Source organism: Zootermopsis nevadensis, unplaced genomic scaffold (assembly GCF_977971745.1).
Source record: "Zootermopsis nevadensis isolate Lab colony 2312 unplaced genomic scaffold, Znev_1.0 Znev_ptg000021l, whole genome shotgun sequence".
Taxonomy (NCBI): Eukaryota; Metazoa; Arthropoda; class Insecta; order Blattodea; family Termopsidae; genus Zootermopsis; species Zootermopsis nevadensis.
The window spans coordinates 19,844,282-19,858,457 of NW_028259153.1; the positions used below are offsets into that span (position 1 = coordinate 19,844,282).

The window sequence follows — 14,176 nt, forward strand, 5'->3', positions numbered from 1 at the left end:
TAAAAATGCGTATGTTTACAAATATTAATTGCAGCACTAAGTCAATGTGCACCTAATCTTGCGTTGGAATAATGCAGATCAAAAACATTGTGTAATATGACAGTGACAGTTGTCAGTATACGGGAAGTGTATATTAATTGATCAACAAGTAAATTCTTTTATACTAGAACTAGCATATTATCTTGCCACAAATAGGGATGTAATTCATGTGCAGGTGTGGATAGTGTTAACAGTGAAAGCATGCTTATTTACCTTCTATACATTACAATTATTCAATATAATTTATTTCTATCATTTCCTATTTTGCCCTGTTTTTGGTCAGCACAGGACAGAATACCTTTCTCTATTGGGTACACTGTATTTGTCAAATTGAACACATTCTCATAACTTTCAGATAATGCTTCCCAAGGAGGTAATGAAGCAATTCCACATTAAATAACTCTGTTCTGCAGTCCTTCAAACTTCATGTGTCCCATTTTGTGACATATCCCCCCCATGTCTTCCTAAGTTTGTATTGCTCTGCCATTTGAAAGCAAGTTTGTAAAACACTTCTGACATATCTGTGCAAATATTATTAATAGCAAGGTATAAAAGCACTACATTATAATGATTATTCAAAAGAATTTACTTAATGAATAAAATATACAAAGTGGCAGATGTGTAGTATACAGTATCATTTTGTGAAAGGTGTAATGTTCTTTGGATATCATGAAACTGACTTGGTATATTACTTTGTTTGTACAAAACTGTTAAAGCTGTCATTTTGTTTGTATATTTGCACATATCATAATTCATTTCTGTATGATATTTTCATCATAATTATGTGGTGGTGAAAAGGAAAATAGGATTTTTAGTAGCAAACTTTATAATTTACTGAATTTCAATTATAAATAGGATCTGAGGGATTGTTAATGAAAAACAATGCATTGAAGTAGGTTGTTTAACAAGTAAAGAAGAAAAAGCCCATTCATAAATGTAATATAAATATTTCACTTCATCACTCACACTTTAAATAATACATTTTATGCTAAAATTTCATGTTGGTATTATATATATTATCATTTCCATAATCCTACTTGTTACTTACAGTTTTGTTCTATTTTCAGGATGTGATTAGTTAAAATAATTCAGTTTCTTTTTCTTCATGGTGCATGACGAACATCTGTAAACATGGTGACAGAAAACTTCTGAAGCAGTGTTCTACCAGTGACTATGTTAGAGTTCTCATTCCTTCTGCACCTAACCCTTACATTTTATCTGTAGACTAGGCATGTTAATTAACACATTCAGCATTGGGAAATAAATCTGTTGGCTGCCTTTGCAGTATTTATACTTTTCATCCTATTATCTTATGATGCTTAAGCTGTTGACTGTAATGAGGAAAGATACTTAAGTCAGTGGAGTTATGAACTGTGTAACAAGGATTTGTTATGCAACGTCCTGACAAACTCCAGGACCCATAATCTCCTATCCAGTGGACACTAGGGATTAAACATTTCAGCTAAGCAGTCAGCACTCCTGCTTCATATTTGGTAAGTCCCATGTTCAAATATCAGCCTGGAGACTGAGCTTTTTTTGTGGTTTCTCACTCCCTCCAGGCAAATCCGAGGCTAGATCCTTAAATTAGGCCATGACCTCTTCCTTCCATATCCTTCCAAATCATATAGTCTGACCTACTGAGAATGTTATTAAAGAAATCACAAATAAATAGATACTGGGGCATCTTTCATCAGGGATAATGTAGCTGGAGCATGAACCTGACAACACACCTCCACATACTGCCTTGAGGATATGGTGCCTAAACATAGGGGAAGTATGTATGTCAGATTTTCACTAGATATGATGTGTATTCTTATAAATTAATTTATGCTCCAACTGGTGCCTCTTTATTTCACATGAAATGATTTGCACTAATTTATGCAAATAACTTTCAGACCACAAAATGCAGTACACATTTACTGCTACTGCTGTGCTCTTGGCATGCACCAGAGAACGTTTTCACATTGTGAAAATAAGGAAAACAGATGTACATAATGTCCTGAACATTGACTGTGGTCTTCAGAATTATGACATTATCTTGCATGTGGTTATTACAGATGTTTGGGAGAAAAGCACTGCTTCCATCTCCAGGGTTCAATTCTGATGATGGGGGGGGGGGGGGGGGGTGTTACAGGTAACCACAATCAACATCTTCACTGCCACAAGAATCTCTAATCTCGTAATGTCCTGCATACACCAATATTTGGTTCATTTATAACAAAAGATGAAAACCGCATATCAGTAGATTGTCTGTAATGTAATTGAGCAGTGAAAGGAAAAGAATACCTGTGCTATATAAGTAGGCTGCAAAAACAATAGTTTTTTTTCAAATAATGGTGCTGAATGTGTTAATATTAATTAAAATTACAGTATAAACAGTTTAACAAAAGGAACTATCTACTTCACTCCTAATTATCATATCCCTCTATTTCACTACCGACAAGTATTTCATTCATGAATGTCAAAACGCATTGAATGGACGAAAAGTTACTAGGCATTATTCACTTGCTAGTGGAAAAATAATAGCATCTTTAACTCAATGAAATGTTCCAAACCAAGAATATAGGAGAACTGACCACAGAATAATTTAGTCCGGACCCAAAACTGAATGAAATTCTGAAATAAAAAAAATAAAAAAAAAAAGAATTTACGAACTTCTCGTTTTTCTAAAATTCCAGGGATGCCTTGAACAAAATTAACAAAAACTTTTGAGATTTAAATTTTCTTAAATGCATGCTTGAAACATTAACTGGTCTATTTTATCCCTGTTCCATCTTAATTTTCCTCCTCCTTTGGTACATGTGCTTGAAGGAGCAAGACATTAGTTTAAAATTCTTCCAGTCCCATTACTGGAAATGGATTGCCATCATTTTATATTGTGATGAACATGAATATACTACCAGTTATTTTCATTGGTGTCTAATTCTGCAGTTACATTTTGCAAAAAAAAATTTCACATAATCTTAAAATGCATTTACATATAGCACCACATCTTCTGCATTTCAAGAAAGGGTAGAGAAAAATATCCTGGACCGGATTTAGGCAGGCCACTTTCTAATAATGTACAAAACTTGTTTCACTTTACCAAACTATCGATGTCCTCGTGCATTTCAAGTAGTTCTTTCACAAGTTATATCCCTAGGTTGTAATGCCGAGTGGATAGTACCGAGAGGTAAAATAATCCTGACATATACTCTCCTATCTCTTTCACAAGGAGGGTGCTATGACACTCTGATCTGATCCTAGATCATGAAGCAGGATAGCTCTGCCACCTAGCCCTGCAGCCACTCCACCAGGTGGCAGGACATACACTCTACCATCAGAAGCTCTACCTGGGTCCAACTCCACTAAATTCTCATTGCTACGCTGCAGATCATCGTATGACCACACAGCAAGGTGGCGACTCTTTCCTTGCCTTGCCAGGAGATGGCAGGTACGTTGTGCTGTAGAAGACAGCATCACTCCTGATATCACAGCCCAATGAGCCTTGTGGCCACGCCGGCAGCACGGAGAATGGTTGGCATCTGCATCATAGCTATAAACCTGCTAAGGAAATGTTTGCTAAATGAATGTGTAGTAACAGTTGACGGGTACTTTCACTCAGAAAATTTGTCAAGGATAATAAAATTTTTGGATTAGGTTCAGGGTGTCCAATTTGTACAGATCTTAAAGCCACCATCAGCTATCAGACAAGCTGGGATTTGTACAGCACTTACCTTGCAACTGGGAGTGATGTGGTTTTGATCTTATCTTAACCAGAAACTGGTTATGTTCGTAAGTATTGTAAGATTTGAGGTTTTCACAGCAGTGGGTCTGAAGATTGCTGTCTTCTGGCAGCATGACCTCTGAAACATTGGTTGAGATCTACCAGACTACACGGCGTAACAACCCAGAAGACAGCAATCTTCATAAGTATTTTCTAAATGTAATCTATTGTTTTTTAACTTGTCCTGAACCCTGTCTTCTACAATCTATCAAGAAGTATGCCCAGACAGTGGTCTCAATAGTTTTTACTTCAGCAGCTTTCATCCTTTTTCTTTGCTCATTCATCACTAATGCTTTAGTCACATACCACTCAATGCTATATGGTATATACAGTTGGAAAAAAATTGTCAAATAACCCAAGACTCAATCAATCTTGGCAAATGGATTAATCCACAAGACGTGAAAATGAATGGAATTATACACACTTTAAATATTAAGGGTTAGTTTTATAATGTCATTACTTAAAGGATACGGAATAAGAAGAATGCTCCCTAGTGTCAACTGTCGAATAACATATTCCTTATCATGTCCTAGACCACCAAGCAGTACTTCCACTTCACGGCAGCTACGTTGAAACATTTCTCGTGCTAGTGTAGCCATGTCATCTACCGAGAACATTTCACCATGATTTGTAAAACCACGTGCTCGAGCTTCCTGAAAAACCTCTTCCACAGACAGAGGATGTGATGTGCATGATGAGGCCATACTGAGAGCCACCAAGCCACATCTATATACAATATACAAAATAATTTATTATCTGCATCACTACTGCTTTCAGGTTCATAATTCATCTAAACTATGTAAATATTTAATATAAGTTCTTACTTTGGTCCATCTTGCAGAATTGGTTCAATGTATCTGTAAAAAGATATATGTGGAGGATCCTTAGTGCCTTCATATTGCCACAGTCTGTTTCGGGTATCAAGGAGTTCCTGTTCGGGGTTTCGTGGACAAGTACATCGCAATACATTCACTACAGTACAGTTGGCATGCAAAGGGATGAGGCTGCATGTTGAAGAAAATTTTGGTAAATCGTTAAATAATAAGGGCAAGACTGGTGGTGGAGGTGGTGGTGGATAGTACATTGCATCCCTGTCAGATGACATTGATGTAAAATCAACCCTGCAATGAAATAAATGGGTCAGTTTGACAGTAAGGTTAGGCCAGGTAACATCCAGGTGTTTTATGTAGGTATAAAAGGCCTTGCAAAATCAAAGTAGCAGTAATGCCGATTTGCAACTTTCATAAATAATATCATAGTAAACTAACAGGTGCTTCTAACCAGCAACTTACACTATTAGTTTAAATAAGATATGCAAGTCACTTAACAAAAGAACAGTGTTGCGTTCCTGAAAAGTAAGCAAACGCCGGGCCTCTTCAGTGTTTACCAACAAACTACTCCAATGAATGACCACAGCTGCTACTTGCAGGTCACGCAGGCAACAGACGAATTTTCACATTTATTATAATTATATTAGGAAGATGGCGCAACGATCACAAGTGACCACTGTTGCCAATGTATTTAGAAATATTTCTATGAAGAAAATTAAATAATTACAGACAAAGGGAGACGTTGCATGTTTCGTGAATGGGTCACTAAGCCATGATTTCATGGAGGAAGAGTAATTTGATTTTGTTATTAGTTATCTTCATGATATTTTATAGCATTGGTAGCATTGTGAAATGAGAGTTTATGCACACGATGTATATCGGTTTTGATGTTTACGTAGACCGTTGATGGTTATGTGAATTGTAGTAGGTAATATTAATGTGTCCGTTTATACCGACAGTCAGCCTGACACGTAAGTCACCACTAGTGGAAACACTGTTTTTGCGACTGGAATTAATAATGAAATAGATTAATCATCTGCTGTAGCTGCAGCCTTGGCCTTCATTCCGTCTGTATAACCATACAAAATATATGTACACTTGTAGAAGATATCTACATACGGAATTAAGGGTTGTGTGTGATGGGAGTTCTCCCATTATAATTGTTTCCTTCTCTTGTCCTTCCCTTCGTGTTTAGACATACATTGTGGCTTATTAAATGGCACTGTCAGTGTCTTTGACTGTAACTTCAGATGATAATGTATTGGGGAAGGTATGGAATGGGGTGGTCATAGCCTAATTTAAGGTACTACACTGGAGGACTTAGAAGACTGAAACCCCTCATTCAGGATTAGCTGAACTCCAGGCTGTGGTGATTGATGATAACACAGAATACCAAAGTTTTTATTGTTGGGTTACCATGGCTAAGTCTGGTTGCTGCAGAAATTTGTTAGGCATGGATTAGTAGCCCTCATGTTTGCTGGTTAATCTTGGGAACAAGCACTGTGAAATTGAGTTAATGATTTGTTTGAAAAATTTACTATTGAATTGCATGGCAAAGTGTATAAACCATTGGTAATTCTGTGAAACGCCACCAAGTATAATGAAACGTGAGCCAGTACAACCAGGAATATTAATTATATTGTTTTTAGCCAAGAATTACATGCCTTTAGGTATCGTGCATTATGTCAGCTTTGGTGGTGTATTTTTCCATGATATAATGCTAAAAGTTTTCAATTTTTATGGTTTTAAAACATAGGAAGAAGAGTTGGAACATATTTTAGAAGTGTACCTAGTGTCACAGACTTTTTAATAACTTCAAATATGCCGGCAGTTATTGTGGGGCGGCCCAAACGAAGTGAAGCGATGTGGGAAGCCATCAAAAACCACATAATAAGAGAGAGACAAAAAAAGAAACAAGGTATATCTTTTTAAACATTTTTATCAACAAATCAGTGTCTGCAATCACATATCTGTCATTTTTAAGGAATTGAATCTGTCTCACAGTGGTAATAACCTGATTTTGCTTATTTATTTTGGCTGTATCCTTCTAGTGGCTTTCAGTATGATTAGTAGTAGGTTGAAGATATTGTGGTAAGGCCCTAAATTAGTCTGATGCTCCAAGAATATAGCTTCAGTTCAGTGTAAGTGTTATAATGGTCAAACTATACTTAAGTATATAAGACTAAGAAATTAACATACAATTTTAGAACAAGAAGCTGATGCAGAGGTTGAACGTCAACGAAAGGAGCGTGAACGTAAACAGAAGCAAGATGTGATGACTCTTGGTGAGACTAGAGACCAGATTTCACAACTGGAAGTGCGATTAGCTCAGCTTAAAGATGAGAAACATCAACTATTTCTGCAGCTTAAGAAAGTCCTTAATGAGGATGATAATCGAAGGAGGCAGTTGGTTAAGGAGTCAAAGTATGTTTTTATTAATATTTTATTTTTCAGGAATATACATTAAGATAGTTCAATGTTTCAGTGTTGTGTTACTTGTTGTTAGAAGGGTTAGGGGGGTGCAGTTAAAGGTTAAATGAAATGGGTATGAATTGTGATATGAGATCATTCTTGTTGCTTCTTTACACTTTTATATGTAGAATTTTGTGAAAAACAGATCACAGAATGCAGTCTTAAAGAGGCTGACACTTCTGCCTCCAAGAGGGAGGTTATAAATTGTTGAAGCTGTAAGTTGAGAGGTCCCACATCCCAAATATCAGATACAGAGTAGAAATATCATGTAGTATAAAAGTCAAATAGAACTTTTACCTTGGAAATGGCTGTTATTCCAAAATATGATAACAGCTTTTGGTAATCTAATACTTAATCTTGGGTTTTCAGTGAAAATATGATCAGCATGCACAGTTATCCAACTGTTGCTTTAAGTAGTCATCCGCAGCTCTTTCTGCAACAGAATTTATCTCTCCCTGGACGTCCACCGATCTACAAGATTGCCCCAACACATGGCACTCAGCATTCATTATTGCCACCAGTAAGTGGTATGGGGAAAGGATGGTCCTGAATGATAAAAGATTTGCTGAAATCAAACAAATGAACATGCTTCTTACTTGCCATGCAGCATTCAGTTCTTAGTAAACAATAAATTTAGTTTGGCATAGCTCTACTACTTATGCTGGCAGTAGCATAGCTACTGGTAGGGCGTCCCTAGCCAGATTGGTCGAGGGTCAGACTAAGACAGGTACCCTGGTCCTCCAGGTTGGGGGTTGATCGCAAGGCTAACAACCTTGCACCGTAAAAAGGAAGATGTTTCGAAACCTCGATCAAAGCCTCGGACAGATGGACCTAACAGAGGACCGAATGGAAGAGGAGAAATGAGGAGGCCATGGGCCGAATACGGACCAGAGAGTCATAGAAGAAGAAGAATAGTTCTACTACTACGAATAGGAAATGTAGGGAAGTTAAAATCTTGAAGCAGCATTTGGTTATTATTAATCATAAAATCTAAATTTAAAATTGTTTAAACTGTTAAAAATTTGAAGTTCAAAAACTTTCAGGGAATTGAATGTACGTCTAAAAATTCTTGACTTTTTGCGATTCAGGTTATGTGTAAGATAATTTGAGTAGTGTCTGTTTATGTACAAAAATTGTTGAAGAAATCTGTTATGCTTACAACTCTTTATGTTGCGCAGTTTTATTTATGATAACTTTGATTGCAGGGAGCCTTAAAAAGATCACGAAGTCCATCTCCTCCACCCAACTATCATCAGTATGGCTTCAAACCAGTAAACATCCCTGCTTATCCTCAGCAAAGTATGTGTACAAATCATATAACATTGAATTATTGAACTTGGTGTTCTAAGTTGTAATGCCAAGTCGTTTTTTAGGTAGATACCGGCATTTCAGAGACCCATTATGTAAGAATTGATTTTTTTTACTTGCAGAAATTGATGATGGCAGGAGAGGTCATGAATACGGGCGAGCTGTCTTGTGGAACAGTAAGTGTAATTTTAATTACTTTATTTATAATATGAAAGTTTATTACCTTGTTCACAAAGGCCTATCTGATGCAATCCATCCCATAATGCCCTATTTTTGTAAGTTTCATTTTAATGGTATCTCCATTAACATTTTAATCTCCCAAGTGGTCTCTACTTTTGAGGTTTAATGGCCAGTACAGGTAAACCTCGATTTACGCCAGGGACGCGTTCCTGGACGAACCGGCGTAAATTGAAACTCTTTTTATAATGTAAATCGATGGGAAGTCAATGACATGCGTTCCCGGCACCCAAACATTGACGACTCAAGTTCCTCAAAAATTGACTTCGCCTTGTCAATGATAGCAATTTCAGTCACAGGAATGTTTTTTCGATTCATGTCATCCACCCATAGCAACAGTAATTTCTCCATTCTTTCTAAAAGTTTACTTCTGCTATAACTCACTTGCGTTGCGCTTACTCTCGTAGCCTGTTGCATCGACTGTTTTATTTTATATGAATTTTTCATTATGGTAGTCGCAGTGGAAGGAGGCAACCTCATACTTCTGCACACATTACGACGGGTATCACCACCTATTGTATGAATTACGTCCATTTTATCTTCTAATGCAATAGACCTACGCAACTTTTTAGCAACACATTCACTTCTCTTACGAGCCATGGTGGCTCTTCTACAATTTATAAATATAAAACAGTTGCTACTGCAGAATAGTGGTCGAACAACAACACAAACACGTGTAGCACACAGTTTTAAGCACATTCAATGTGTCAACAAGAAGCGAACTGAGCACATTTTTCCTTACTCCCTTATCAGGCTGAGATTATCTCGCAACTACTTAGCAATGAGTGCAGAGGTGACTGTATTTATAATTTTTATTCAAAATCAGCGTTGTAAGAATTATGATTTAGTGTAAGAATCAGTACGAGAAACATTGTAAAACGTTATAAATAATAGTAAAATATATTTTTGTTTCTACTTTTTGACTTGCTGGTTTCAAAACTGGCGTTATTCTGAATCGGCACAAATTGAAGTGGCACAAATCGAGGTTTACCTGTAATTTGAATCTTTGTCATGTGGTACATGTTCTGCCCGTCTCATTTTGCATGTTGTTATAACTCTAACAATATTAGGCTACGTAGCAAGATTTGTAAAATTTAATTTGCTCTTAATTTCACAAATATAATTTTGTATTTGTTACTGTCTTTTATAAATATTGAACATGCTCCTTTCTCAGAGAATTTTTAGGTTATCTTTATATTGTGATTTTCTCTTGTATTCTTTTGTTGTTACATGAATATTATACTTTAAAATTGTAAACTTACAATAAGCATTGTTTTCAGTGTATGTAAGAAAATCATCATATCTGCCGCAGGTGATAATAGCATGTTCTCCAGTTTATTTAACTTGTGTTTAATTCTGAGGTCTTAGTTTAATATTTTTGAAGTATACTTATTATTTATTCACAGAGAATACTCAGTACACAGGATCGCAGCAATTCTACGCACCTCACGGACCTCAGCAAGTGCCAGCGGCCACCACGGTGAGCTACTCGCCATCACCAGCGCAACAGACAGTGTACACTTACACTGGCCCTCAGTATGCTCAGCCTCCACCAGGAGCAGCTGCAGCACCGCCTCGTGATGACACGGGGAAGCAGACTCAGCACAGTGTGTACCTGGGCCAACCTCCTCGAGCCAACCTTGCTACTATCCCGCCACATAGTCAAGGTAAAAGACGGTTTCTGAAGCCATATTGCCATGTCCAGCTTCAGATCCAATGACATCATATCAACATTAGGTTTCATGGCATCTTAAAACGATGGAAACGGAAAATGTAAAAATTAAAACCTTCATTTAGTTTTGTATGTATGTGATGAAACTGGGTCGTTTGCGCTGAGCCGACTACATTCGGCTCTGATGTTGTGACGGCGAAACTTTCGAAAGGGGTGCGCATGCATGTGGGGAGATTAGGCTGGTTTAAGAGAGGGGGCCGATTTGGGGAGACCTCTTCTTGCCAGCACACGGACGCTCACTCGGGCTGTAGCTACGGATTCGGTCGGCAACGTTCTCTCTGGCTGGGCACCCCCTTCGAGGCGACCTTGGTTTGTATTTGTTTTCATGTTGTGGTTGCCTGTCCAGATAGGTATTGATTTTGTTGCGTTGGTGGACGGGGCCACCACCGTGATTTTGTATTATTCTTGGTCCCTCGGGGTGGTCAAGGCCGGGGAGATGAATTAGAGTGTTGCTGAGAGCGAGCCGAGTTGCAGGGCTTTTTATTTTGTTCTTATATGTTTTGTTTGTGAGTTTGTTTGTTTGTAATAGGGTAATCAATGACCCCGTGTAACGTGCATGTATTACAATTTGTCTTAAGAAAGTAAATGGTTTTGTTTCTAATTGTACATTGCTGTGTTTTGAGTACACCCTTTTCAGGGGCGTGGGCCAAGTGAACCAACGACATACAGAACTGAACACCTCCTCCCCCTTTCCACTGTTGTTGAAAAGGGGAGAGTGGATCAGCACTAATGAAAGAACATAGATTGAAGTGATTTGAGAACAGTGTTCTGAGGAGAATGTATCAACTCATAAGAGGATGTGACAGAAGTCTGGAGATAATTTCATAAGTAGAGGCTCCATGATTTTTATTCATCGCCAGTTATTATTAGAACGATCACTCACTACATTAAACACACCTCAGAAGTCAGGAGCTTAATTCATTTGATAAACAAGAATGAATTACTTATGGTAGTTTGAGAAATAAAAGCCCCTTTCTCACTGTTGTCAATAGCGTACGTAAGTCCACTTCATCAGCCCATGGAACACTCAGCACAAAAGACAGGATTTCCATCTGCCCAGGAAGCAGCTGAGAAGTATTACTCGGTTTCTCCTATCCGACCAGCAACTCACGTCCCGATACACGGCGGAGCCATCCCTATACAGCAACCGCCACAGGTATATTTCACGCACGCAGTGAAATTCTACTGACGTGCACAGTGTTTGATAATTTAATGGACGGTGCGATTCCTTCCAGAAGTAGATATATCTGTTCATCGCCACGTCCATACCAGCTCTGAGGCCCATCCGGTCTCGTGTCTAATGGATGCTGGGGGTAAAGTGGCCAGGTTGTGAAGCTGTCCACTTACTTCCATCTATTGCTGAGGTTAAGAATGTGCGGAGGCCAACGCTCTATAGAACTGATGGTTATATCTTTTTCTCTTATGATGAAATTTTTTGTGATTTGTATATATCTGTGTTTAGGGTGCCAAGACTGGTGGTATAACATCGGGGTATCCAATTCGGGCGCAACCTGTACCTGCACCTCCCCATGCACCCTCTCATGTTACAACAGGAAGTTACCAACCTAATGTTTCTACACCGCATGTAAGTACTTTATATGATTAGTATTAATACCAACAAAGTGGTTAGTGCTTTATGGTTCATAGTCAGAATCTGAAATGCTGCAAGGCATCTTAAGATGTGCAGTGTCCAAATTTTTAATTGTGTGAAATCATTCTGTGTGTTCCAGTTTTGTGATAATTATAAAATTATTTTTGTTTTCTTGTTTATTTTTGAAACTGGTATGGTGTTATATTATGTATGTTCCTATTTCAGGAAGTTCCATTCACTGAATGCAGTACTGTTTAATTGCAGAGTGTGTACGTGACACAAGCACCGAGCGGACGCTTGCTGTACAGTCAGGCTGGTCCAGCTGGTCACCCTCCTCCCCCAGGACACCCACCACCCCAACAGGGTCGATATACAGTCCCTGGCTTGCAAAGGGAAATGTGAAGCTGGCTGACCATATGCAGAGTGATGACACTATACAGTGTGTCCACAAAGTCCCTTCAGAGTTTTGAAAAATTGTGGCACGCAAACAAATTGAGCTAGCCACATGCAGATTACAGTGAAACTCTGGAAGATGGTGCTCCACCTCATTGGGGTCTGCAGGTACATGCGTACCTAGACAGGACATTTCCAGGAAGACGGATCGGCAGAGACGGTCCAATGCCGTGTTCACCAGACATAACACCACTGGATTTTTTCCTGTGGGGCTATGTCAAGAGCAATGTGTTCCGAACACCAGTTAATGGACTTGATGACATGAAGACCCGTATCAGGAATGCGATCTCGGCTATTCCAGCAGACGTGCTCCACAGAACATGGCAAGAGCTCGAATATCGTCTGGACGTTCTCCATGCTACCAAGGGAGCCCACATCGAGGTCTACTGAGGTCAGTAAAAAACTTCCAGAGTCTCACTGTAATCTGCCGCAAACCGCATATGGCCAGCTCAATTTGTTTGCGCACCACAATTTTTCAAAACCCCAAAGGGACTTTGTGGACACACTGTATATCTATGGGGTTTGGATCATTATTAGAATTAAATGTTTTATTGTGTTGAGGTTTTAGTGTTAGATGGATAGAATGCTTGGAATACTGGGAAGCAATCATAATATTCTGAAGGCTTGTCAGATGGGGCAGTGTGAAGATCGTCAAAGTTGAGTTTAGGTCGTTTCTACTTTCAGAATTTTGCCGAGTGATCATCATTCGGGTCCGTTAATGTTCGTAGATAATGAACTTTATTTTGGACCAAAAATATGGGGCATTTGATATAGATAGGTGTAAGGAGATAAGCATTAGAGATGAATGAAAAGAAAATTGTGAAGGACTCTCTGCGAGAGTTACATGATCACAACTTGTTTCTGTGTCATAATAGTAAACTTGTGAGCCGGGATAGCTCAGTCAGTATAGTGACTAGCTACAGGCTGGATGACCGGGGTTCGATCCCTGACAACAGCAGAGAATTTTTCCTCTGCGTCCAGACCGGCTCTGGGGTCCTCCCAACCTCCTATCCAATGGGTACCGGTGTCCTTTCCAGGGGTAAAACACGGCCGGGGCGTGACGCTGACCACTCACCCCCATCTAGTGCCGAGGTCAAGAATGAGTAGGAGCTTTACCTCCACTCCCCCAGTGCGCCTAGATGGCGTTAGTGGGATGCTTTACTACTATTTTAGTAATAGTAAACTTTAACAGGTTTTCAAAACTGTGAAACTGCTTTTTGGCATACTCTGTATTATTAAATGAGAGGTTAATAATAATAAAGGGCAAGTTTCAAGTTGTGTCGTATATTTTAAGGTGGTCTTCTTTTTCAGAAGTTGGAAATTGCATCGTCATCCGAGAGTTAATGCCATTCATTACGTTATTGTCAGGAAGGCACTTGGTAAAGTTTTGATTGGCGTATGGAATTCATATGCCGATGGGATAAAGTACTGTGGGTGAGTTTTATTGCCCATTGCCAAAGAATATATTTAGGGCATATTTTAATGATTTTAGGTAGGATTGAACCCCCCCAAGGAGTTATCTTTGTATCTGTGAATTTGCGTCTCGGGTACATCATCTTAGGCTTTGATAGGTTTTGCAACTTGATTTAGTGATACTGAGTTGGGATTTTTGGTGTTGAAATGTGTTGTAATTTTAGGGAAATTTGTCTCATTCAGGATAGAGACATCGTGGGCTCTTTTGAACATGGTATTGAACCTGTGGTTTCCATAAAAGATGAGCAACTATTAGCTTCTCAATGAGGACTTTG

At 38.6% G+C, this 14,176-nt stretch overlaps 2 protein-coding genes across 6 annotated transcripts; one reads left to right on the plus strand and one right to left on the minus strand.

The window, feature by feature from the left end:
- Positions 1-970: 970 nt before the first annotated feature.
- On the minus strand, positions 971-5,265 carry LOC110828605 (actin maturation protease). Its single transcript, XM_022061461.2, has 4 exons — positions 5,098-5,265; positions 4,630-4,926; positions 4,277-4,531; positions 971-3,574 (listed from the first exon to the last, which is right to left on the minus strand). The coding sequence occupies exons 2-4, from the start codon at positions 4,908-4,910 to the stop codon at positions 3,247-3,249; spliced, it is 864 nt and encodes a 287-aa protein (XP_021917153.1). The 5' UTR covers positions 4,911-4,926; positions 5,098-5,265; the 3' UTR covers positions 971-3,246.
- Positions 4,699-13,702, plus strand: LOC110828604 (uncharacterized). Of its 5 annotated transcripts, none has more exons than XM_022061457.2 (10): positions 4,699-4,831; positions 6,392-6,553; positions 6,843-7,059; positions 7,477-7,627; positions 8,313-8,406; positions 8,538-8,591; positions 10,059-10,319; positions 11,377-11,540; positions 11,847-11,969; positions 12,240-13,702. In XM_022061457.2, the coding sequence occupies exons 1-10, from the start codon at positions 4,804-4,806 to the stop codon at positions 12,375-12,377; spliced, it is 1,392 nt and encodes a 463-aa protein (XP_021917149.1). In that variant the 5' UTR covers positions 4,699-4,803; the 3' UTR covers positions 12,378-13,702. The 5 variants fall into 5 exon arrangements, with proteins under 5 accessions (XP_021917149.1, XP_021917151.1, XP_021917150.1 ...); XM_022061459.2 differs by having other exon boundaries at positions 6,467-6,553; XM_022061458.2 differs by lacking the exon at positions 4,699-4,831 and adding an exon at positions 5,273-5,426.
- Positions 13,703-14,176: the final 474 nt, after the last annotated feature.